At 42.5% G+C, this 24,987-nt stretch overlaps 1 protein-coding gene across 2 annotated transcripts in view; it reads left to right on the top strand.

Moving 5' to 3' along the window:
• Positions 1-24,987, top strand: part of DOCK1 (dedicator of cytokinesis 1) — a 264,142-nt gene that overhangs the window by 223,162 nt on the left and 15,993 nt on the right. For both annotated transcript variants that reach the window (XM_032117142.1, XM_032117143.1), the window contains exons 39-49: positions 1,200-1,289; positions 3,510-3,614; positions 5,469-5,610; positions 5,821-5,899; positions 6,242-6,326; positions 7,156-7,242; positions 10,629-10,805; positions 11,446-11,529; positions 15,722-15,859; positions 17,910-18,055; positions 21,435-21,633. In XM_032117142.1, coding sequence (XP_031973033.1) covers positions 1,200-1,289; positions 3,510-3,614; positions 5,469-5,610; positions 5,821-5,899; positions 6,242-6,326; positions 7,156-7,242; positions 10,629-10,805; positions 11,446-11,529; positions 15,722-15,859; positions 17,910-18,055; positions 21,435-21,633 — 1,332 coding nt within the window. The remainder of the gene's footprint in view (positions 1-1,199; positions 1,290-3,509; positions 3,615-5,468; positions 5,611-5,820; positions 5,900-6,241; positions 6,327-7,155; positions 7,243-10,628; positions 10,806-11,445; positions 11,530-15,721; positions 15,860-17,909; positions 18,056-21,434; positions 21,634-24,987) is intronic.

Genomic DNA, 24,987 nt, shown 5'->3' with positions numbered 1-24,987 from the left:
ACCATTCTTGCTGCTCCTCATTAAGATTGTTGCCTTCTGAAGAGCTGAAGGATATTGTTAAATTTCTTTGGGTCACTTGAGACGGCTGCTGAATTTCATGGTTGAGGAACGAGAGGAAGAAGAACCAATGGAAATATAATGAGTATTTGTTCAAAGCAATATCTGCAAATTGCCTGTCCTGTCTAATACAGATTATAGATATTAGAGGGAGAGAGAGGTGATTATGAAATATAATCAATCACCAGCCTTGCTCCAAAGCCTTTGGTCCTGGGTTTCTTTGTGGACAGGCTGTGTTTGCACATTACTGGATGGGCTGGCAGGAATCATTTTACTTCTGAAGCTGTTTGATCATCTGACTTGATTTGCATCCAGTAAATTTGCATCCCATGCCAGGGAAGGTCATGGAGCAGATCACCTTGAGTGCCATCAAGCCAAGAAGGCCGGTGGCACCTGGGTTGTGTTAAAAATGGTGTGGTAGCAGGACCAGGGCAGGGATTGTCCCTCTGTACTGGCACTGCTGAGGCACCTCCAGCCCCTTTTAGGTTTTGGGCCCCTCAATGATAAATGAGGGGCTGGAGCATGTCCAGGGAAGGGAATGGAGCTGGGAAGGGGCTGGAGCCCCAGGAGCGGCTGAGGGAGCTGGAAAGGGGCTCAGGCTGGAGCAAAGGAGGCTCAGGGGGGACCTTGTGGCTCTGCACAAGTCCCTGACAGGAGGGGGCAGCCGGGGGGGTCGGGCTCTGCTGGCAGGGAACAGGGACAGGAGGAGAGGGAACAGCCTCAGGCTGGGCCAGGGGAGGGGCAGGGTGGACATTTGAGGACAATTCCTTCATGGAAAGGTTTGTCCAGCCCTGGCACAGCTGCAGTGATGGAGTCCCGGTCCCTGGAGGGATTTAAAATCCCATGTGGATGTGGCACTTGGAGACATGGGGCAGTGTGGCCTTGGCAGTGCTGGGAGTTGTTGAACTCGATGAACTTGGAGGGCTTTTCCAGCCTAAACAATTCCATGATTCCATTAATAGAGACATTTATAACTCCAGCACAGCTCTTTGGCACATCAGATGCTCAGTGTTTTCAGGCATGTGACACAATGCATTTGGCTGCTTCATTCAGATTTATTTGATTCTAATGTTGATGTTTAACCAAGGTATGTAATTCAGCTTCTTTGTTGTTGTTTTGTGATTTTTTTTTTTTTCCAACAGATGTGGGAAGAGGCCATTGCCTTGGGTAAAGAACTTGCAGAACAGTATGAAAATGAAATGTTTGATTATGAACAACTCAGTGAACTGCTGGTAGGTTTTTTTAATGACATAGACACTGCAATAATTTGTTTCAGAGTTGAATTTGTAAGCTTTTAAAATTATATCAAAAATACTACAGCAATGACAGTAAAATGCAGAAACACATACCCATCTTGGCTTTGCTGGACCAATGTCAGTTAACTGGCTAGTACTGGAGTGCCTGAAAAACACTGATTTTTTTTTTTTAGCTGAAAGAAAAACATTCATTTGGAGTATAAAAGGAAATTTTGAATGTAAATATAAATGGGAACATGAAAAAAAAAATCTCCATTCTCTCTCAAGTGTCCTTCCATATTCACATTTCTTTTTTTAGGTATGAATAATCCCCAAGCATTCGTGTCTACAGTCAGTTATTTTTGCCCTGACGTTACCCATTCATTATCCCTGCACCCTTTTTTTCCTCCTGTTCTCTTCCAAAGACATAAATGACAGCTGTCACTGTCCCTCCTCAGGTCCCAGCCATTCCCACAGCAGTTGGGATGTGATTCCAGTTTGGTTCTGAAAATTCTCACCTTTCAGGTTTTTGCTACATTTTACCTTTGCACTAAGAGTACATTTTCCTGAATTTCTTTGAATTGTTTATCTGGTTTCTTTATCCCAGTGTGTCTGAGCTGGGCATTCCCATGGTGTTGAACTCAGCTCCACACAGCCCCAGCTTACTCCTCCTGGTGGGGTGGGCACAGAATATTCTTCATTTCAGTATAAAAGGAAAAGGGTAGGATTGTTCCTCAGCGAGAAATGATTGCCTTGTGTCAGATAGGATTATTCACCAGCAGGTGGCTGCTCTCCGAGTCCCTCAGTTTTAATTTTTCATCTCCTTTTTGCTTGCATGTGGGAACATGAACAGGTTTGTCACAGAGGCAGCCGCTCTTTAATTATCCTGTTGGATCCTTTTGGGGGGAGAAGTTGGAATTTGTAGCCAATGATCACAGAATGACTGAATGATTTGTGTTGGAAGGGACCTTAAAGCTCAATCCAGTTCCACCCCCTGCCATGGGCAGGGACACCTTCCATAGACCAGGTTGCTCCAAGCCCTGTCCAACCTGGACTTGGATGCTTCTCCAAGATGGACTTTCTCCCTCTTCAAATAAGGGAGACCCACAACTTCCAATCCTCACATCAGACAATTGAGTTTATCTGCTCTTTATTCATCAGCCAGGAGATGAGATGTCACAGAATTAGTCCTGCGTTTCCCTCACAAGACAGAGATCAAAATTCACATTCCCGTATGAGTCAGGTCTCACATAAGCCATCAGCTTTTCTTATTGCTGCTGCTGAACAGCTCTTTTTTTTCTCCCCAAAATAAAATTTACAAGTTTTTTGTTCTTTCTGTTCTCCCTCTTGTCTCTTTTCTTCAAGCAATTTTAAATATTAGCCTCTAAGACAATTCACAAATGACAAAATAGTTTTGCTCCAGATGAGCTGAGAAATATTCGGCAGATCTGGGTCTTTGTAGTCTTGGTGCCATTTACTGTTATCTGTCACGTGGGAGCAGCACTAAACCTCATCCCAGATCAAAAGTCATTCTCTTTGCAGAAATAATAGACTAAAAATAAGTTAATGAACAGATCTTCTGAAGCTGCTCATTTGCTATTATTTCATCATTAGAGATAAAGAGCTCGGCATCGAAAGCAGATGGCGTCTGACATGCGTACGTTTTTTCCAAAATTTACATTTTCCTGCAGTTCTCAAATGCCTGCTTTCCATATGCAAATTCATGGTTGGAAATATGGAAGAGAAGCAGTAGGAAAATGTAATGAGATGTAACAGCCCAAAACTGGCAAGTCAGCACCACTGGGATGAGCTGTGTGTGGCTTCATGCTTCCGGTGTTTCAGCATCCCAAGTGTCACAACTGGAATATCAAGATTGCCTTGCAGATTCCAGACCTTCATTGCAAGTGAAATATTGGATATGGAGCAGTGAGGTTCACCATGATGAGGTCCATCAAAATGGAGATATTGGATATGGAACAGTGAGTTTCACCATGATGAGGTCCATCAAAACTGAGATATTCCTTAGGGAACAGTCAGATTCACCATGATGAGTAGAAAAATGGCTGCAGAGTCTGGTATTTCAAATATTGCCATGAACCTGATAGAAAGATGAAGAAAAAGGGGAACAAAACATCTTTAAATTAGAGATGCACACCTTAAATATGAGGAATCTCCTAAAAGCTCAGGTCATAGAAATGCCTCCTGTTTATTTTGCAGAGAAAACAGGCCCAGTTCTATGAAAACATTGTGAAAGTGATACGACCGAAGCCAGACTATTTTGCTGTTGGATACTATGGCCAGGGATTCCCAACATTCATAAGGGTAAGTGGCCACCTATTTCCACAGAGGTTTCTTGCTTTGGAAATTTCCCTTGGCTTGGAGAAACCTGCATGACACTGACAGGTGTTTTTTAGGTGTATAAAACAAACACTGATTTTTCCTTTCGGGTTTCTAAGATGGAATAGTTGAATTTTAGTAGAAAAACTTTCTCTTCAAATATATCCACTGCTTTATATTTCTTCAGGGTATCACTAGAAATGAAGATAAATGACCCAATCCATCACTCAGGGTCATAACCATCTGAAATGGTGACATTTTTGCCTGACAGGTTAATATATATTTATATATATAATATATATGTATGAGCATGGTAGCTGTGCCTTTTATATGTGTCCATGGTTTCAGGTGAGTGTCCTTCCCAGCACAGTCACTAAAATGAAGCTGACTATCAAAAGTGTGTGTGATACCTTTAATAGCAATTTTTATCATTGATTTGCTTGTGTCATGTGCCAAGTTAAGACATGTGTCACTTGATTGGTGCCAGGATTGTAGCTTTAGTGACATTTGAGGGGTTTTTCCCTCTAATATTAGGATTTTTATGGGTTGAATAGTGAGGCTATAACATGTCTGAATTGCATCTGTGTTACGATTATCTGGCACTTAGGTGGTGACACAGAAATAACCCATCATTATTTAGTTAACTTCCCTGGGCATCCTGTGCCAGTGACTCCCCCCCTCACAGGAATGAATTCCTTCCCAATATTCCATCTAACCCTGCCCTCTGAAAACCAGGCTGTTGAATGTCCTGCTGATGGAGAAAATCCTCACTTTTCCTTCTATTCCAACGTTCCCTGTGAATTACAAGTGGATATACATAAATTACAGTCGTACAGAGGCCTCTTAAACATCTATGATTACCTTTTTTTTCCCCCCAATAGAGCGTTTTCTTTCCCCTACTGAGCATTTCAAAAGGCACCATTGCAGAGTTAAACCCAACTGGGCAAATCTGAACTACTCCAGGTTCCTACCCCCAGTCAAAACACCCTTTTTTAACAAGTGCTGTGTAATTTTTTCACCAAGAATTCATTTGGAGATGAGTAATGAGGTTAAGCATATTCAGATGCAAATGTTATCCCAACTTGCTTTAATATGTTTGATCAGTTAAAAATATGCAAGTTGTCTTTTACATTTTCCTTCAGAATTTAATGAACTCAGCATATAAATGGACTGGATAAAATCTATCTTCATTTTCTTTATTGGCAAAGAAGAAACCAATGCTTACAAATACAATGTACCTAATTTTAACGTCATAAAAAGTTTAAAGTTTATAATGGCAAAAATCTAATACATTAATGTGAAGTCTTTTTGTAAGAGTCAGTATTTTTGGATATTCCTCCTCAAATTGGCATTGTTTTATGTTTCTGTTTTTCTCTGCTATTCTTGTTTACTCACCTAAGTACCTTTGAATTAATGTTTATGTATAAAAAGCCTAATGCAGTTTATTTATTGACATCCATTCCATCATTAGCTGTGGAAGGGGGAGGAGACATCTTGGATTTGGTAATAATTTCTCTTAATACATTTTCAATGGCCACCAATGTTACAGATCCTTGAAATCACGTGTTGAAGTGATTTTAGTGTGGCTTATAAAAACACCTAAAGGTGATCGTGGGCTAATTGATCCAGCCCCGAATTGGAGGTGAGAAAACCAATTTGTGCTTCATTGAATCAGCATTAAAAATTGGTAAATTAACGATTAAACCATAGTGTGAGGAATGTGAAATTGTTCTCTTACCAGCATTGCTGTCAGCGCTTCTGAGGCCCCAGTTCTGTACTGGGGGCACTGGTTTTAGCACTGGGGGTGCTGGTGCCAGCTGTGGGTGCCTCTGTTTGCAGAACAAGGTGTTCATTTACCGGGGCAAGGAGTACGAGCGCCGCGAGGACTTTGAGGCGCGGCTGCTGACGCAGTTCCCCAACGCCGAAAAGATGAAGACAACGTCACCCCCGGGCGATGACATCAAAACCTCCTCTGGCCAGTGTATCCTTGGGTGTACAACCAGTACAACCAGTACAACCAGTGCATCCAGCAGCTCAGGTCAAGGATTTATGGCCAGCGTGTTGCACTTCCACCCTGACGGGCGTAACGCACCAATTTTGTTGTTTTGTCCTTTTTTTGGTGTGTTCCTGTTGAGCTGTTTGCTCTGTGTGACTGAAATGCCCTTTTCACTTCTTAACCCCTGAAATTCAGATATTCAGTGCTTCACTGTAAAACCCAAACTGGATTTACCCTCAAAGTTTCACAGGCCAGTGTCAGAGCAAATCGTGAGGTGAGTTTGGGTTGGGTTTGGGTTGGGCTTGGTCGTTTTCTCCGTCCCCTTTATAACACATTTTTGTTGTATTAAGAATCTGTGCACAGCCAAGGGCTGTGGGCATGGTGAGGGTGTTTAATGGTGATTTTTAATATTGGCACAGATTCCATCCAACCCACTGGAAAAGAGCGATCCCATATTTGTTCATAAACTTTCTCTAATATTAGAATTTAGTATCAATTCCCAAACAAACAGTGCTTGATTTTCATTGTGCTTTTGGGGCTTGGAACTGCATGATCTTTCAGGTCACTTCCAACCCAATCTGTTGTGTAATTCCATGATTCTTTGCCCTTTTTTCAGTTTCTACAGGGTGAACGAAGTCCAGCGCTTTGAGTATTCGCGCCCCGTTCGCAAAGGAGAGAAAAACCCAGACAACGAATTTGCAGTAAGAAATTATAAAGAAAATAAACCACTTTGGGTTTGCTTGTTTATCCCCCTCTATTTTGAGAATCTGAGCCATTCATTATCTTTTGCTTGTTGAGAAATAAATTCTAGGTTTAAAGGGATTATTTTTCATAGAAAGTTAATTAAGCCAATTTATCATGTTCTGGTTTATACCAATAGGAGAAAAAAAAGGGCAAAGCTGTATTTATTTGGTAAAAACAGCTCTTCTGAGAAAGGATTTTAAATTGTTACACCTCAAACTTGTCTTGCCATGAAGATTCCAGTCAGGCATCTGAAAATCTTTTGTCACTAGTACCTTTTGCTTTTTTTTTTTCTTTTTTACTAAACCATTTGTTTCATCTAATGGTCAATAAAATTCCTTCCCTGGAAGGGTGGGCAGGCCCTGGCACAGGGTGCCCAGAGCAGCTGGGGCTGCCCCTGGATCCCTGGCAGTGTCCAAGGCCAGGCTGGACATTGGGGCTGGGAGCAGCCTGGCACAGTGGGAGGTGTCCCTGCCCATGGCAGGGGGTGGCACTGGATGGGCTTTAAGGTCCCTCCAACCCAAACCATTCTGTGTTTCCATGAACAATTGCATCCAGTAAAACCAGTGGATCTTTCTGTGGCATTCTCCTTCAGAAAGGGAGCAGTTGTTCCCTGCTAAGTCACGTACCAGATTTAAATCAGTGCTGCTCCATCTTCCATTTGGAATTCGCCCCGGCTCTGTAACATCTGCCATACCTTGGTCCCTTGCCCTGGTGCCGATGTTTTAGGGCTTTGCTCGGGATCAAAGCTGTCCCTGTGATAATGTGACACTTGTGTTCCCTTGGCAGAACATGTGGATTGAGAGAACCATCTACGTGACAGCCTATAAATTACCAGGGATCCTGAGGTGGTTCGAAGTCAAATCAGTTTTCATGGTAAGATCGGTTTGGCTTTACTGAGATTACTTTAAAAATGGAGATTTTATACAGCCAGGGAGCATTTCTGTGTCTCAGAGACTGTGCTGAGTTCTGTGAGCAAGGAATCCATGGGAGTGTACCTGGCACATCCTGAGAGAACTTGCTGATGGTGCTGATTGTTGACTGAGGGTGACTCAGGCAGTGCTTTTCCATTCCCAAGGGAAGGGAGTGCAGCCAGCCCTCCAAGGCCTTCAGCCCTTTTGTAAAGTATTTGTGACTCTCAGCAGGTGCCTGAAAGGAAGAGGGACCTGAGATGGTGTAGGGGAGCCCTGCTCTATCCCAGAGAATGTAGCCTGAATTTTAGAAAAGAAGATCTGGGTATTTTGATTGTCATTAATTCAAAATACCCCAGTAATCAAATGCATTGTATGGCTGCATTTCTTACCACTTGTGATTAAAGGTTGTTTTTGTTTCTTCTCCATATTTAGCTAAATATACCCTCAGCAACCTCACAGAGTAACTCCAAATTACTCATTTCTCTGTTCAACCATTTAGACTGTTTAGATAAGACATATCCATTAAATGCCTTTAAGATTAAATTATTCTTATGCAGCTGTAATTTTTAAGTAGCAATAAAAACATTGTTACTGCGTTTTTTAAATCTCTCTTGTGAGGCTTATTTTTAAAGGAAAAGAACAATTTGCATATGATTAATTAAAACCTTTTTCATTGCTCCATTGAGGTTATGTTGGACAGTTGTATTTGGAGGAATGGAAGTAATGCAGAAAATTACTATGGTATCTATAGTAACAGAATATGAATGTGATGTGTGACAGTAATAGGCAGCTGAATAAAACACATTGAATTTTTAATGAATTTTGTAGTTTCAATATAATCCTGATGGAGAAGATTGTGTTATCTTCATGATGGCAAGAAGTGCTGTTTGTAAAGGCTGGCAGCTCTGATGCCAGTCCTGATGAGCAGAGGGCAGAGCCTGACAGGCACTTTGTGTGTACACCTCTAATGCTCTGCCTGGCATCAAAATGGGCATAAATCCTGGGAGAGTGCCTGCTGTCAGCCTTTTGGGAGCAAGGATTGTATGAGCTGCACAGCTGAGAAATGATACCAGAATGGAACTTAATAATGTGTGGGAAGAGTGCTACAGATAACTTCTGACCTCGTCTGGCACAGCTCCTACAAAATGGGTATTGACTTTCCTCAAGATCCCTGTCAGCTAAAATGCTGCAAGGAGGATCACAGGGTTTACATCCCTGTAATGCTAAATTGTGATTATGGATACAGATATTATTGATCCCTTACTAAGCACCAGGATACTCAAGCAGCTCTGCATGTTTCATGTTTTATTGATGGCACTGGAATATCGTTAAAGGGAGAGGTGAGATCCCATCAAATCAGTGCTGAGAGAACTGAGTAATTTCATAAATGCAGTGGATTACGTTACATAATCCATAGGAACATGGAGAATTGCTTTAGATCTATTGGCTTTTCAAATTCCTTCTGAGTACTTTCACCTAAACCTTTGCAATCTCTTCATTATCTGCAAGGAGTTTGGGGCCAGCATTTGTTATTCTGTATCTGATTTGCTTCAGCTGGACACAAGTAGATGTAGGGGAAAAATTTGCTGAGACCAGCCAGGGAATTAGAACCTGGATTTTGAATCACACTTGGGTTTAAAAGCACAAATGCTCATCTCTGTTTTGTTTTTATCTCAGAATTTTGTACTGGTGCAGACATATCAGGAGAACGTAATTCCTGTTTTCCCTGATAGAGTGAGGAGTGCCCAGAGTCAGGAAGGCACTGGGAACAAGGCTCAGAATTTACGTGTCATAAATAGCTTTCACTAGGTTCCAAAGCCCAGTTTGTAGTAGTGAGATGGCAACTGCAATTCTCCATCTGCTTTTAAAAAATTAGAGGGAGTGTTACAAGAGTAGTAAAAGAAAGGAGAATGAGAAAGAAAGCCATGATTGCTGCTACAGAAAAGTCAAAAAGCTGTCAGCTCAATGAGTGCTAATTTCTGTAGATGCTCAAGAGCTTTAAAAGCAATGGTTCATCAACACATTATTGCATAGTTATAAGCCCATTAATACAAATGACAGAATGCTAAATTTAGCCTCTGATGTTCCCAGCAGTTCTTGCCCAATCGGAGGCTGAATGTGGCTTCACTCCCCAGTCCAAATTCCCCCCGTGGCGCGCTGGGCTCTGTCCAAGCCTGGCCTGCTCCCTATTCCCAGCAGAAACACCAGGCTCCTTCCCTGCCTTCCAGAATAATTCAGCAGGCAGGCTGCTAAAAATGCTAATTAAAACATCCTTGATGTAATCAGCTGGCAGGTGTAAGAGTAACAACTAAAGAGATTTGATTAGAAGTGGTTCTCAGAAACAGGGTAAGCAACTGATAGCCAGGTAGAAGTGCTGCTTTGTTTATGTGGCATTTATGCAAATGAGCCTGTAATCAAATATACACTTGCATTTTCCTCACAGGCCTCAGTTAACCTTCCTTTTCTCTCCCTACCACATCATTTTTTTCATACAAGCAGCCTGTGTCTTCCAGTGAGGACTCGCTACACTCTGGGTCACTGTGAGAGTTACTGATTTTTAGCCCATTCACTAATATTTCAAGTATTTTAAGGCTGGTTTCTCAACATGAACTTTTTGAAAGACACAGCTGGGCATAAAAGGTAGCTGGAGGTCAGTCAATTAAAATAAAGCCAGTTTTAGACAGTAGAAGAGCTAATTCACCCTGTGAAGATGTCTGAGGTCTCTCTTCATTGAAGTCCAGGCAGAAAGGAAATTTCTCCCTTCAGTTCTGGATGCTCAGATGAAGAAAATGTGACCTCTTGGGAGAAAGCACAGCAGATAGTTTAGATGTCACCTCATCAACGTATTAAACTCGATGTCCTTGGAAGCACACCAAAATAAACACTGCAAAAACATCTTTTTGATTTTTCAGTGGCTTAGGATTACATTTTCCATCCGAAAATCCACGTTAAAGTTATCATTTCTTTCTTACTGTTACGTTAAGCTGGATCTTCTTTGTGCTGCTAAAACCCACCAACCCTTAATCTCTGACGTTCTCCATAATCCTCCAAAAACCTCACGTGATTCCTGCCAGAGCCTTTCTGGGTGTTGTGCTGGGATGTAATCTCTCCTGCAGCAGCAAAATGCAGTTAACTTCCTCCACTGATACCCATCATCATATCAGTGACTGCAGCACAGAGATACCAAATATCTAAATGCCTGAAATCACCCTTTCTGGTAATTATTGGTCAAAAATCTCCCAAGAACCTCGGTTCTGAAAGGCCTGAAATGTTTCTGCCCATGGGGTTTTGCTGAGCAGGTTAAAAACTCTGCTCCTTGCTTGGAAGCTCCTTTTGTTTGGGTTTCAGGTGGAGATCAGCCCGCTGGAAAATGCCATCGAAACCATGCAGCTGACCAATGATAAGATCAATAACATGGTGCAGCAGCACCTCAGTGATCCCAACCTCCCCATCAACCCCCTGTCGATGCTGCTCAACGGCATCGTGGACCCCGCCGTCATGGGAGGCTTCGCCAACTACGAGAAGGTAACGCCGGAATTCGCTCAGGATTCCCTCTCCTGCTGGGCCTCAGCTGATCCCAGCACAGAGAGGCCAGAGGAGGGATGGAGCAGCTCTGCTGGGAAGAGAGGCTTGGGAGAGTTGGGAATGTTCAGCGTGGAGAGGAGAAGCTCCGGGGTGACCTCAGTGTGGCCTTGCAGAGTCTGAAGGAGCTACAGGAAGGATGGAGAGAGACTTTGGATAAGGGCTGGAGGGACAGGACCCAGGGAATGGCTTCCCAGTGCCAGAGGGCAGGGCTGGATGGGAGATTGGGCAGGAATTGTTCCCTGGGAGGGTGGGCAGGCCCTGGCACAGGGTGCCCAGAGCAGCTGGGGCTGCCCCTGGATCCCTGGCAGTGCCCAAGGCCAGGCTGGACACTGGGGCTGGGAGCAGCCTGGGACAGTGGGAGGTGTCCCTGCCCATGGCAGGGGTGGCACTGGATGAAGTTTAAGGTCCTTTCCAACCCAAACCATCCTGGGATTCTGTGGTTCCATAATTTTCACTTCGCATTTGTAGCTGTTCCTTCGCAGAATGAGTTCATCGATTTATCTCCGTTGTAGCTCGTTCTTCTGGTAGGAGATATTTCGCTTGCTGAAATAATTTGCTCATTTCTCTCTTTCTCAATTAGGCTTTTTTTACTGAAAAATACATGCACGAGCATCCCGAGGATCATGACAAGATTGAAAAGCTGAAGGATCTGATTGCTTGGCAGGTAAAAATCTTGAAGTCAGGTTTGGCAGAGCCAGCAGCTGTGGAAAGGCAGCTTGGTGTCACTTTGGAGAAAATTCAGACACTATCCTCACCTGGGATACATTTCTTTGCCATTTCAATCTGTCTTGGAGCTTGAGTTAAAGTTCATGTTTTCAAATCTGACATAATTTCTCATTTTGATAAACGCACAGAGAACAAATATGATCAACACCTTTTATTTTTTCTTTTTTTTTTTTTTTACAAACTTCATAAGTGAAAATCTCCCATCTGTACCAAATGAGAAAATATTTTTCAGAGCAAACAAGAGACAATTCCAGTTTTGTTCCGTACTCACAGACTGGACATTTTCCTGTGGTCTGAGGATAATTTTGTGATAACTAAAAAAATACCAGTTTGATTGGAAATGTTTTTTTTTTTTTTTCCCCACAGCAGAAGAAAGTGAATCATTGTCTTTTCATATTCAATTCTGTCTTTATAATAAAGGGAATAATTTACATTTCTGTTCATTTCAGTCTTAGAGGTGGTAGAACCAAAGCTACAGGATTCAAAAATAAAATATCCTCTGAAGGCCATAAAACCATCAGTGAATAAAAACTCTTTTGGTCTGGGGAAAAAAAAACCCTTTATTTATTTATTTTCTTGTGAGCTTTTAGAGAAGATTAGATTTTATAAGCTTTAAGTTTTATAGAGGAAAATAATTTGGTCCCAGAAGACTGACTTGGTGTCAGCTCTGTGTCTTTGCCTCTGAGAGTGATACTTCCAAATGAATTCCAAACACACTTCCCCTCAGCAAAGGCTCACTTTGGTGACACTTGCGTATTAAAATAATATTACAATTTGAAAATATGTGTGGCAGCTGATCACACTGTATTTTAATTATTCAGGGCTTTTAAACACATGATTTCCCATCAGCTTAGTAGTTCCAAAACAACAGGAACGAAGCAAATAGAGAAAAGGGATCCAAAATTATTTCTAAATTTGAAAATTATGGTCATTAAAAGCTGCTTCAGTGCTTTTAAATTACCTTGGATGTTTCATACACATTTAGGGTATCCTAAAATTTAAAATTCCTTTCAAATTCTTTCAGTTTCCAGCCAGGTGGGAGTCAGCTCCCAAATATTGGGAGAGGGATGCGTACGGAAGCCTTGGCAGGGGCTGAATTCCTCCTGGGCCAACAGTGATGGAAAGCAAAAAGGAGTTTTCATTTTCCAATAATGTGGGCCTCAGAGTTTTGTAATCCCATGGAGTTTTCTCCCTGCTGCATAAATCAATCTGGGTGTATGAAATAGGAGCCTGACAATTGTATTACCAGCTGACCAGCTAAATTTAATTTTTTTCTCTCCCCATACCTCTTTCTCCACTGTGCTGTGGAATTCAGGATATGATCCTTCTGTGATTCCTGTGGACTTTAGGTGTACATTTTGTTTCTGCCCCTTATTAATTCACATAAATTCCATTAGCAAAGCAATGTCCATTTTTGTCCTTCTTGGTGCTTTTCCAACTTAGGCAAAAAACCGTTCCCATGCAACTGCACCATTTCGAGCTGATCTTTCATTCGAACATGAAGATAATGAAATGATTGATTGAAATTAAGGCAGAGAAATGAATGATTGATGACATTAGTCACTCTGCATTTAGCTAAAGTATTTACAGCACTCCAAAACAGAAAAACACCACGGCACATAAAAACCTTGTACTCCTTCCACAGAGATGGAAGAACTGCTGCATACCAAATGCAGGTTTTATGATCATGCTTTATGATACCTTTGTTTTGAAATATTGTTTTCAGAGATTAGTTTAATAATTCAAATCAATGTCGTTTTTTTCATTCTTTTCAGCCAAGAAGATCGAGATTTAAAAAAAAAAAAGGGGGGGTGAAACAAATCAGGGAATAATTTGAAGTTGCAGTGGAACTTGATAAAATTTTAAAATCAGCCAAGAACAGAGTTATGAAATTAGAAAGTGCCTTTTCTCCAAGGCCAGATTAGTTGGGATTATCCTGAATGTGGCAAAATTCTGCCTCTTAACAACAATTCATGGAGATGTAAAATTCCATGTCACTCGTCAGGACATTCCCCTGTGTCTGGAACGGAGACACAGGAGGAATTTTGGAGTTTGTAGAAGATGCAACAGAAATGGTAACACAGTTAGAAGGTTCTTCCTGCACTTGATAAATGTTTAAAGATTACGTGGTCTTGGACAGGGAGGCCAAATATCCTGACTCAGCAGCCTCCCATTGTTCTGGGGCAAGGCCATGGGGCGTTTATTAATTTCAATTTCAACTTCTGTAAAACATTAACAAACCTGTCCTTCTTCTCCTCCTCCTCCTCCTCCTTCTTCCTCACCTCCTCCTCTGTCTCCTCCTTCTCCTCCTCCTGCTTATGCGTCTGCTTCTCCTGCTTCTCCTTGCCCTTCTCCTTGTCCTTCTTGTCCTTGTCCTTCTCTTTCTCCTTCTTCTCCTTCTTCTCCTCCTCCTCCTCCTCCTTCTCCTTCCCCTCTCCTTTCCCCTTCTCCTTCCCCTTCTCCTTCCCCTCCCCTCTCCTTTCCCCTTCCCCTTCTCCTTTCTCCTTCTCCTTCCCCCCACATTTTTTTTCCTACAAATAATGTCATTTGCTTCCTGTTGCTTGATTTTCCAACCTGGAGGTGGCTGATCCCTAGGACAGGCTCCTCAGTGCGTTTTCTGCCCATAAAATGGTCTCAAGACCTGAAGCTTCAGACCCCTCATGTGCTTCACCTTGGTAATTCCAACTTTTAAAAAAAGAATCCATTTCAAATATCAGCAGTTCTTTGAAATAAAGGAGCCAAGTGACCACTTATCCCTCCGAAACAGGAGGGTCACAGTGTGGCCTGATAATTATGAAAATTTACAAATTCATTTACTTACTCAGAGCAGGAAAACTTTCTGGTTTCACATTTAATTTTTGTCGAGGGCAAATCCATGTGGTTATAAATAGAAGCCACTACATTAAAAAAAAAAGTCGTTATTCTTCTCTTTGTTTGTAGTCTTTTAGGAGAAGCAGCTCTGTCCATTTAAATAGTGCCAAATCACAGGGCATCATCTTGATAAGATTTCTTGAGTTTGTTCATCTGTAATTCATCTGTGTATTTATTATTCTCCTTACTAATAAAGCTGCTCCTTCTGATTGCTGCTCAGTCTTATTAGAAAAATCTGTTTTTAATCAGTATTATGATTTAATTATGAATTATTAAGAAGAAGCCTCTTAGCTTGATTGCTGCAGAGAATATCTGAGTTAGAATCAGAGCAATGTGTGGGCTGAAACGGACCTGGAAGAGGAAATATTTTTCCTGAGCTGGAGGTAGAAAACTCTAATGGTGTGTCTGGGTAGCTGTGGGAATGAAAATGTCTCTCTTAAAACGTTTCCAAAGGTCAGCTACACCTCCACACTAGGAACTAATTATATAATCCTGTGCTGGCATGGATATTTGGTGACAGAAGCCTTGAAGATAAATGATTATTTTCAGTTACAAAAGAGAATTAATTTAATTTTTTTCCTCTTCTGTTTTCTTCCCAGGGAAAATAAAATAATTTTTCTAAGGAGAACTATATAGCTTATAAAACTGTATGTTTTATTAATAAATATTGCTCTGCAATATATATCTGTCCAAGTTTGTAACTCATTTGCAGCTTTAGAAAGAGCATTTATTAAAGAAAACATAAACTTATTTTCTTCTTCAGGGTTTCATTCTCATGGAACTGGGAAAGGATTTGGCATTAATAACCCGGTGTGAGACTCATCATCCATCAGTTTGCTGTTTTAAAGTACAGCATCCGTGGGGGCTTGAGAATGGAATATCACAGGGGGGTTTGTGCTGTGGGATGAATCCAATATGGGATTTCTGGGCAGAATTAGGGCTGTATTAAATTTAAAGGACTTTGCTTAACAGAAAAATAGGGAAATCGTGGAGAGCTGTTTTTTAGATCCTGTTGTACCTCTGTGCAATGAATGATGATGATCACTGTGATCATAGTAATAATTCTTGTTGTCATTTTGAATCTTTTTATTATTGTTGCTATTTATTATTATTACTAGTGTTATAATTGCTGTTACTATTGCTCTTATTGCCAATATTATTGTTACTGTGTGAGCTCTTGCACTGCTGTGGGAGTGTTGCCACGTCCCTTCGCTCAGGAAGGGCTGGGCATGGTGGAACAGCCAAACTCTGCTTTCCAGATCCCATTCCTGGCTGAAGGCATCCGGATCCATGGGGAGAAGGTGACAGAGGCCCTGAGGCCATTCCATGAGAGGATGGAGGCGTGTTTCAGGCAGCTGAAGGACAAGGTGGAAAAGCAGTACGGAGTCCGCGCCATCGTAAGTTCCCTCCCGATTTCTCCTTTCCACAATAGCTGGAATTTCCTTAAAGTACAGCAACTCACTATTCCTGTGTGATAATTCCATTGATTAAAAAAAACGATGTGGATGCAGCATTCCTGGTTGTTCCCAGTGATCATCAAAGTATGGAACAGTGAGCAGGTGGGAGATGTTGAGGAAGGCTCAGTGCTTTCACTTCCGAGCACGGGAGCAATTTCTAAACTGCCTGAGTCTGTTCCTTGAAAGTCAAGCTAATCCTTCAGTTCTGAAGGATTTGGGTTACAAAAATGAATTTAAAAATGGGCACTTAGCAGGATTCTTCCCAAGCTGAATGTCACCTTTCCCTAGGTGGAATTCCTTTAGGGAAGAGAGGGCTGTGCTGCTCTATGGCACCATGTGGTTGTACCTACACTAAATGTAGGCAGGCAGGAAATCCACAGCTCCTACTCCATAAGTTTAGAAGGAATGAAATTCGTGCTTTTCTCATTCCAACAACCTATTTGCAGTTGCTGCTTCATCCTTAAGGGAAAGCCAAGAATTTCTGGTGTTCCACTGGAGGTTTGTTCTGCTTTTGAGTGTTCAGTGTGAGGGAAACCAGAACAAAGCAAACAGCTTTGTAATTCAGGATAGAATTGATAATTCAGTCAAAAATTGGGTGGGATGCTGTTATGTGATCACTTCTGCCTGGAGCAAAGGAGGCTCAGGGGGGACCTTGTGGCTCTGCACAAGTCCCTGACAGGAGGGGGCAGCCGGGGGGGTCGGGCTCTGCTGGCAGGGAACAGGGACAGGAGGAGAGGGAACGGCCTCAGGCTGGGCCAGGGCAGGCTCAGGGTGGACAGCAGCAGGAATTTCTCCATGGAAAGAGTTGTCAAGGATTGGAAGGGGCTGCCCAGGAAAGTTTGGAGTCCCCATCCCTGGAGGTGCCCAAGGAAGGCCTGGATGTGGCACTCAGAGCTCTGGGCTGGTAACAAGGTGGGGATTGGGTACAGCTTGGACTCAATCTCAGAAGACACTTCCACCCTAAATCGTTCTCAGATTCTGTCTATAGCAATGACTTTTTTTTAATGAGGACACTGAGATCTTACAGGGAACATGCCAGCCTTTATGGTATCCTTTAACTGATGTTCTGTTTGTGGTCCTTCAAATCCCATCTTGCAAATTTATATATTCAGGAAAAAGTTCAAATAATAATTTATTCCCAGGGAGAACAGGAATAATTAACATTAATGATACCTGCATGTCAGTCACTTCAGTAATATCCATTTACATCATCAAGGAGGTGACTGGAAAGTGGTATTATCTCTCTAATTTCACTCTCCCCACCAGTAAAAATGTTCAGGATTGATGGAGTTTTATCGCTTCTGTCTTCCTTGTACAAGGCCAATTTACCAGTAGCTGACAGGGTGGAAAATATACCTGTAATTAAACAGCATGAGATTCTTATTTGTTGACTGCAAGAGTTCAATTATTTTCTGCATATATCAGTTATTAATGACTAACGAAGCTTGGAGAATTATTCAGAACTTTGAAATTGTCTGAAACAAAACCAAAACTTCCATATATTTTCTTCTTAACCTAGTGTCACTCTGTAAATTGGCTCTCCTGGTATTTTTGACATCAAGTTTCTCTTTGTGGGTTTTTACTTTGGGTCTTTTGGGTTTTTATTAAATCCATTTCATTGAAATACATTGACAGGGCAGTCACAACGATGGCAGAGATGGATTCAAAAATTAAATGTAAAAAGATTGCTTTTTAAAGGCAAGATGTACAAAAGCATGGAAATACCATTGGAACAAAGGAATTCTTGGAATGTGCTTAAGATTATACATGTGCCTGTGAGGACCTAAATATTTCTGTCTAGTGCTTCAGATGGATTTCTTTTAGAACCTGGTTTTTTGTTGTTAAACACGATGTATTGGCTGCGATTAATTAAATAACACCGAACTGTACCTGGAAGAAAATCCATGGACCCTTTCCACGTTGCCTTTGGCATGTGGATATGAGCTTTTTGGGGATTTAAGCAGTAAAGGTGTGGAATTCTTGGCTGCAGCTCTCCAGCCTGGATGAGCGGCGGGGCAGCCGGCCCCGCTCCATGGTCCGCTCCTTCACGATGCCGTCGTCGTCCCGGCCGCTGTCCGTGGCCTCCGTGTCCTCGCTCTCCTCGGACAGCACTCCCTCCCGGCCCGGCTCCGACGGGTGAGTGAGGAATCTTCAGCCAGGGCTTGTCTCTAAAGCATCCACGGGGTCTCAGGGTGGTCAGCATTCCCAGATCTCAGAGCTGAAAACAGCTGGGAGAGCTGGGGGGGCTCACCTGGAGAGGAGAAGGCTCCAGGGAGAGCTCAGAGCCCCTTGCAGGGCCTAAAGGGGCTCCAGGAGAGCTGGAGAGGGACTGGGGACAAGGGATGGAGGGACAGGACACAGGGAATGGCTTTAAGCTGAGAGTGGGGAGATTTAGATGGGATATTGGGAAGGAATTGTTGCCTGGTAGGGTGGGCAGGCCCTGGCACAGGGTGCCCAGGAAGTGTCCAAGGCCAGGTTGGATGGGGCTTGGAGCAGCCTGGGATAGTGGGAGGTCTCCCTGCCTTTGGGACTGGGTGAGTTTTAAGGTCCTTTCCATCCCAAACCCTTCCATGATTTTTTTAAGTGACAGCCTAATATTGGCTAAGAAACCCCAACCTACAGAGACATTTCTCTCAAGGTCTCCTGTTTTCTAACCTAGATAAATATAAAACTCTTTTTTGCACTCTTCAACAACGTTAAACAAAACCTTCTGAACATTCAAACAACACCAAACAACCCCAAGGAGGAGTTAAATTCCCCCTTTTAGAGTCTCACAGGTGTCAGTGCAGGTGGGATCCTCTGCAGGCCGTGTGTGCAGCCAGCCCTGTCCCAGGAGCCAGCCCTGTCCCAGGAGCACAGGGCAGGATTAGCTGACTGCTCAATCACTGCTGCTCACTTGGGCTGCCAGAGGAAAAGCTGCTTATGGCAAGATTGTACTTCAAGACTTATCAAGATATTTCACATGAGAACTGGGAATTCTGTTGATAAGCCCTGTCTCACAGTCACATCCCTCAAAGAACAAAATAATCTGTTTGCTGTCTGGGCTTTCCATGCAGCCTCAGAAGTCCCTTCTCCCTCTTCCACCCCTCAGGCACCCCTGTAATCCAGAAATGCAATATTTGAGCAAGGCAGCTGTTTTTTAAAGCCTTCTGAAGGGCTGCTGACTTAGCAGGGATGTGCTAGAAAGTCCTGTGCACCTTCAGAGGGGAGTTATTACCTGCCTAGAGACTAAAGGCATCAAGTGAAATCAAATACAGCACCTGAGGACCAACAGGATGCTTCCTTGATTACAAAGAGTCAATGTAGTCATTGAGAGGAGCTGCGAACAGAGCACAGCTCAGCTCTCATTCCACTGCCCTCTGGAATGTTTTCCCACGTTGGTTCAATGTGGGACAGCAGAGATGATTCTGAGCTTTGACTAATTCACCACAAAGTTGTCTTGCTGGAACTTGGGCAGAACAACCATCCCAGGTTAGTGGACAACTTCATTTCGTCTCAGAAGAAAAATATTGATTCTTTCCCTGCCTCTTTCTGGTTTTCCCTTAAAAATCTTTACATTTATTTTATTTTCTCATTGGGTATTATCTTCTTCAGTTTCACCTCTCAGCTTTGTTGTGGTAGGTGTCACCTAGCAGGTTTTGAGGATCTGAGTCTCGTCAGAGTGTGTTTTTACAAAGATCCCACAAAGATCATGGTGCACCTCAGCTCCTGCTCCGAGCCCGGGGCAATACAGGAAAACAGAATGAACAACTCTTGTCACTGACACTTTCACTGTCCTGAAAAAGCCCCTCATTTGTTTGATCAATGGAGCAGGAGAAGAAAAATCATCAGATGTAAATAATATCATGAAAGGCCTCAAAAATTCAAGTGGCTGTAAAATCATGTGGGTGGTTTGGCACTGCTCACCTGGCAGAAGTTCCCTCCTGTTCCTACTGTAGTTGATGGGGTTCATGGTCAGTTCTCCTCTCTCTTTCCATGTCCTCCCTCTTCATATGTTAATTTTGAGAATATAAATGAAGCTAGGAAACAATTAAAAATGAAGCTAAAAGAGTACCTTATCCATATCACCCAATTTCTATTTCTTGCCATTTCCAGCTCCTGCTCTGGAGCTTTCAGGCAGCGAAGACTCAAAGCAGGCTTTGACACAGTACATGTTTTACAACTCCCAACTCTATGTATGAATAAAACTGACTTTAGAAAAGGGCCTTGGGTTTATTCCCTGCTTAAAATGGGACTTAGAAGTACAAATGTGAGCACTTGCAGCGAGTGGTTGGAAGCAGCAGAATCCCAGGGTCCGGTGGGGTTTGTCAGCTGTTGGCAATCCTGAAGTGCTTCCAGCTGGAGCACAGTGTGCTGACCCATTTTAGCACAGATCCATTGCATCCAAATAATTAATAGTCCTAATAATACTAATGCCTGGAAGGGAGGCAATTAATCATTGTCTGAAGGATGGAAATTCCTCTTGTAAATTTGCAGTCGGCCTCGGAGGTGCTGGCACTGCCAGCCCAAAAATACCCAACTCAGGTGCCTGAAGAGTCCTGGTGTTGGGAGAGCTGTCCTGTGCTCTAGGCTCTGTCTGTGAAGTTCTTTGTGGCCCTGGGCAAATCATCACTCTCCCTTTTCCTTGTCTGTAAATAAATAATAATAAACCTTGGGGGTTTGTTCCCAACCTGTGGGATTTGGGCTTTGGGAAATGGCTCAGGGGCTGCTGTTGCAGGTGCATCTTCCCATCAAATGAGCTGACGTGGAGTGGAAACAACAACAAAAAGTAATAATGATTTGGGATATCACTGCTGGATATTGCTGCTAATGGAGGGAATTAGGATAATGTCACTGCAAGTTGTCTGAAATCTAAATACTCTGGTATTTCACAGCAGAGATTGTGGCCCATACCTGCATGCAGCCCATGGCATGGTAAATGCTTTTCCAGGGTTAAAAAGCGTCCTTCTTTGGGAATTTTTGGTTTGGTCTTAAAATCTGCCCGTGTGGTTTTGTCTAGGTGTGATCTTAGTGTTTTTTTCATTTGTAATTTAAAATTATTCATTAAATACTTTTTCTGGCTAAGAATGCTCCACCCCTGGAAGTGATGCCCCATCCCTGGAAGTGTCCAGGGCCAGGTTGGACAGGGCTTGGAGCAAACTGGGATAGTGGAAGGTGTCCCTGCTCATGGCAGGGGGTGGAACTGGAGTTTCCAGGTGCCACAGCATGGAGAGTGGCAGTGCTGAATGAGAAACTCATTTTTTATGTGAAATTCAGGAGTTTGTGCAGCCATAAACCAATAAATTTACTGCAGAGCAGGGAGATCTGCATCTCTGCTTCTCCAGCAGTTGTGCAGTAATTTTTATTATAAGACAGTTATGATTGTTGTGACCTTCTGCCCCCTCCTTCTCCCTCTAATGAGTTCTCCTGGATTAGCAAAGCCTCATTAACTCAAGCGAGACTTTGGGAAATATGTAAATAAAAATTAGTTGTTTTGAAAATTTTTATTGATCTGAGCAACAACATTTTCCTTTAGGTTCGTGCTGGAGCCCCTCCTGCCAAAAAAGATGCATTCTAGGTCGCAAGATAAATTGGACAAGGATGACCTAGATAAAGATAAAAAGGAAAAGAAGAAGGAGAAGAGGAACAGCAAGCATCAAGAGATATTTGATAAAGAATTTAAATCTACTGATATTTCTCTGCAGCAGGCTGAAGCAGTGATCCTTTCAGAAACGGTAACTTCATTAGCAAGGAAAGCTTTATCTAATTCTGAGCCGTCTTCTCTCTCTTTTGAAATCAAAATGTTGATTTTTACCATTTAGTTGCTTTGTAGACCAAAAATAACTCAGAGGGGATACACCACAGCGTTAATATCCATGCTGATGAATCAAAACCACAGATTTGATTTACAGCGGGAAAAGATCATCTGAGAATCTTCACCCAAAGCTCTCTGTAACTATTGGATAAAGGAACAGATGGTAAAGCACAGCTGAAGTAAATGCTGCCATCCCAGCAGCCTTTGGAATAGCTGGTTCCCAGTAGATGGGGATGGCTTTGCTCCTGTTTCAGCTGGCAGTGTCTGGGGGGATGTTCCAAGGTCATTCTGCTGGCGGTTGCTGTCCTTGAAGGGCTGTTTGGAGCAGAAAATCCTGAGCAGTTCCTGTGTGTAAGGAAATTAAACCAGGGCATATCTCCCTTAAACCCTCTCTTCTCGGCTTAGATTTAATTCACTGGAACTGTCCTCGAGGCTTGAGGTAACCCGAGAAGTTGGAGCTGGGAAATTGAAAGCAGGGATGTCTAAAGCTGGAGCGCGAGGGCGTGAACTGACTGTGACCTCCAAATCTCTGCCTGAACACCTGTTTGGAGGCCAGGAGTTTAAAACTTGCCTCCCAGAAATCAGTGTAATGTTCTTTTGAAGATGTGCACAAGTACCTGTAGAGCCAACTTTGCACTGATAACTGGATCCTTTAAGTCTTTCTGTTTGGTATTTCTAGGAAGATATTATTGAAACGTTCAGCCACGCGTCCTCTGTTTTCTGGATTTTCCCCTCCCTTTCCACCCAGAGATGAGTTAATCTCTCACACATTTCTTGGGACATCCTGAAAAATCAGAGTTCTTGTGTTTGATATGCCCAGTCAAAAACTCCAATAAAATCCCATGTGGGGTCTCAGGCTTTTCACCTTTGAAACCAATGAGTTTTTCCATTGACTTCAGTAAGTTTTGGATGAGCCCTGGTTTGTTTAAATGGAGATTCCTCCTGCCAGAGCCAGCCAGGTGAGCATCATTTTGCACAGGTTTCTATGTCTCATGGTTTTCCTGCAATGCATTTGGCTTTGCACCTTGCAGCAGCTGTATTTTGACAGATGGAGGGCTGGAATCACCATGGCAGGACTTCCACTGGCATCTCCCACATCCCAAATGGACCAGCAGAGCTTTGTGGGATGTCAGAGAAGAGGCAAATTGTATTTCAGGGCAGCTGAGTCAGTTGGAGCAGTTGGGAGGCATCCTAGGATGCTGGGGACCCAGCTGATGTCACTGCGAGGTCGCTGTCAGCTCCCAGAGGTCTTGGACATTGGAAAAGCTTGTTTATGACTGGAAAAATGCAAATTCTAGCTGGAAAGGAGGGCAAGATAAGCCCTCAGGGCATATTCCCATTTGTCATCTGAGGAGCAAAAATCAGCAAAGCCCAACATGGTTTGAGTCAAGTTTTTCCAATCTTCGCAGTCGGGAGCTTTCAGTGGCTGACTGGTGTGAATAATATTCCCCTGGTTATGGAGAGGGAGGGAAATTAAATGTCAGAACTGGTTACTTACAGTTACTTTGAGCTTCTTCAAGTCCACAGATCAATAATATGAAAAGGAGTTTGCTGTTGAGAGAAAAGCTCTCCCTTTTCAGCCTCTGCAAAAGCCTTGACGAGCTCCGGAACGACCGAGTCGATTTGGAACGTTTGGTGTGAGTGGGGTTCATTTTTAGGTGAAGCAGAAGAAACACTTCTGAGATCAGTTTACACGAGTGGTTGCCCAATTCCCACTGCTGTCATCTGGAATTTTGAACAGATAATATCAAGGATAAGTTTAAAGATAAAATTGGTCTTCAAATTTTTTCGTGCTGGAGGCATCCCCTGTTAATGATAGGAAGGGAAATTCGGTAGGAATTCAGCTTTTCCATTGTCCAGTGTTTGTGTGCAAGTCCCCTTTTGAAGCTGAAATTACTCCCAAAGCACTTTTACCACTTATGTTGTATGAAGAAAAAGACATTTTGCTTTCTCCTGCATTAAGAACTTGGAAGAAGGAAGTTTGCTGGTTTAAAAATGGAGAGGGAAAATAATGATTGTTTTTTCTAAAAAAAAGAAGCTGGGAGTACAGATTTGACTAGAAATGGAAATTAAACTTTACAAAGTTTCTAAAGTGACATTTTAGTAATTAATACTCTTAGTTACTAAATTTTTTATTATAGTTACTGGATTTGTTCTGCTGAGAATTTTACAGCTCATTGTGCTGTCACTCATTCAATTAAAACATTTCAGTTATTTGGTGAATTTTCTCAGTTCTGGCTTCTGAAATATTTGGGGATTTTACAGCAGAAGACAAATCTCCAGAGAACATGAAGTGGGAGAAATGTCTGTGGCCATCCCCATCTCTGCAGAGCTTCTGCTGCTCTTTCCAACCATGGTGTTGTCCAAAGAAATGAGTGTTTCCAGTCTTCTTCTTTCCAATCCAATGAATCACCATGGAAGAACATGGGGAAGTTCTAAAACTGCGGAATTATTTCATGGATCTTTTAGATTTACTTTGAAAAGGAGCATTCAGAGGCTGTTTAAATATTCTTTCCCAAACTTCAGTGCTCACCATGAATTTATTGACTGATCAAACTCTGAGCCTTAATTACATAAAACAACAAAGATAAATTCAGCACTTCACTATGTGAAGATGATCAGGAATATCTTCATAGTTTTCTAGAGATTTATAATCTTCTTTTAAGTATCACATCAACTTCAACATAAATTGTCCTTGTTGGTGCTTTGATCCCAGGAGCTGAGAGCAAACCCCACTCTGAGGCCAGGTAGTTAACAGAGCACTCGAAGGCTCGTGTTGGAAATCAGAGGAACAGGCTGTGTTTTATTGATTTGGTGGTGTCTGACATCACTCACGATTGATCTGCCCTTCCTTAGACCAGGAGAAATTAGCAATGGCTTCGTTATGGATTGGTGGCCTCCCAAGAGCTCCTAGTCCTCAGCAGATCCGTGATTTATGTGGAGCTTTCAGAGGAGCCCAAGATTGTCAATCACAGGAGAAGTTCACATTTATTTAAGTAATTACAGAGTGGGTTAACTTGGGAACCTTCCTCCAGTTGGTTTTTCTCTTGATTCTGGCATGTTTCCCTCTCCAATTAACGTGTTTTCCTTAGTTGCTTTTTTATAATTGCCCCTGAAAAAGTGATTGCTTTGCTTATCCATTCTACTAAAAATACACCTTAAAGGATCTGGAAAGCAGAAACCTTTGGAGTCTCTAGGATTTGAATTTTAGCATCAGACAAATTTCTGAGAGGTCACCCTGAGGCCTTGATGAACTTTACAAAAAGAGGTCTGT

Source organism: Corvus moneduloides, chromosome 8 (assembly GCF_009650955.1).
Source record: "Corvus moneduloides isolate bCorMon1 chromosome 8, bCorMon1.pri, whole genome shotgun sequence".
Lineage (NCBI taxonomy): Eukaryota > Metazoa > Chordata > Aves > Passeriformes > Corvidae > Corvus > Corvus moneduloides.
Note: the sequence above shows the minus strand (reverse complement) of the source record. Positions and strands in the feature narration are given on the sequence as shown.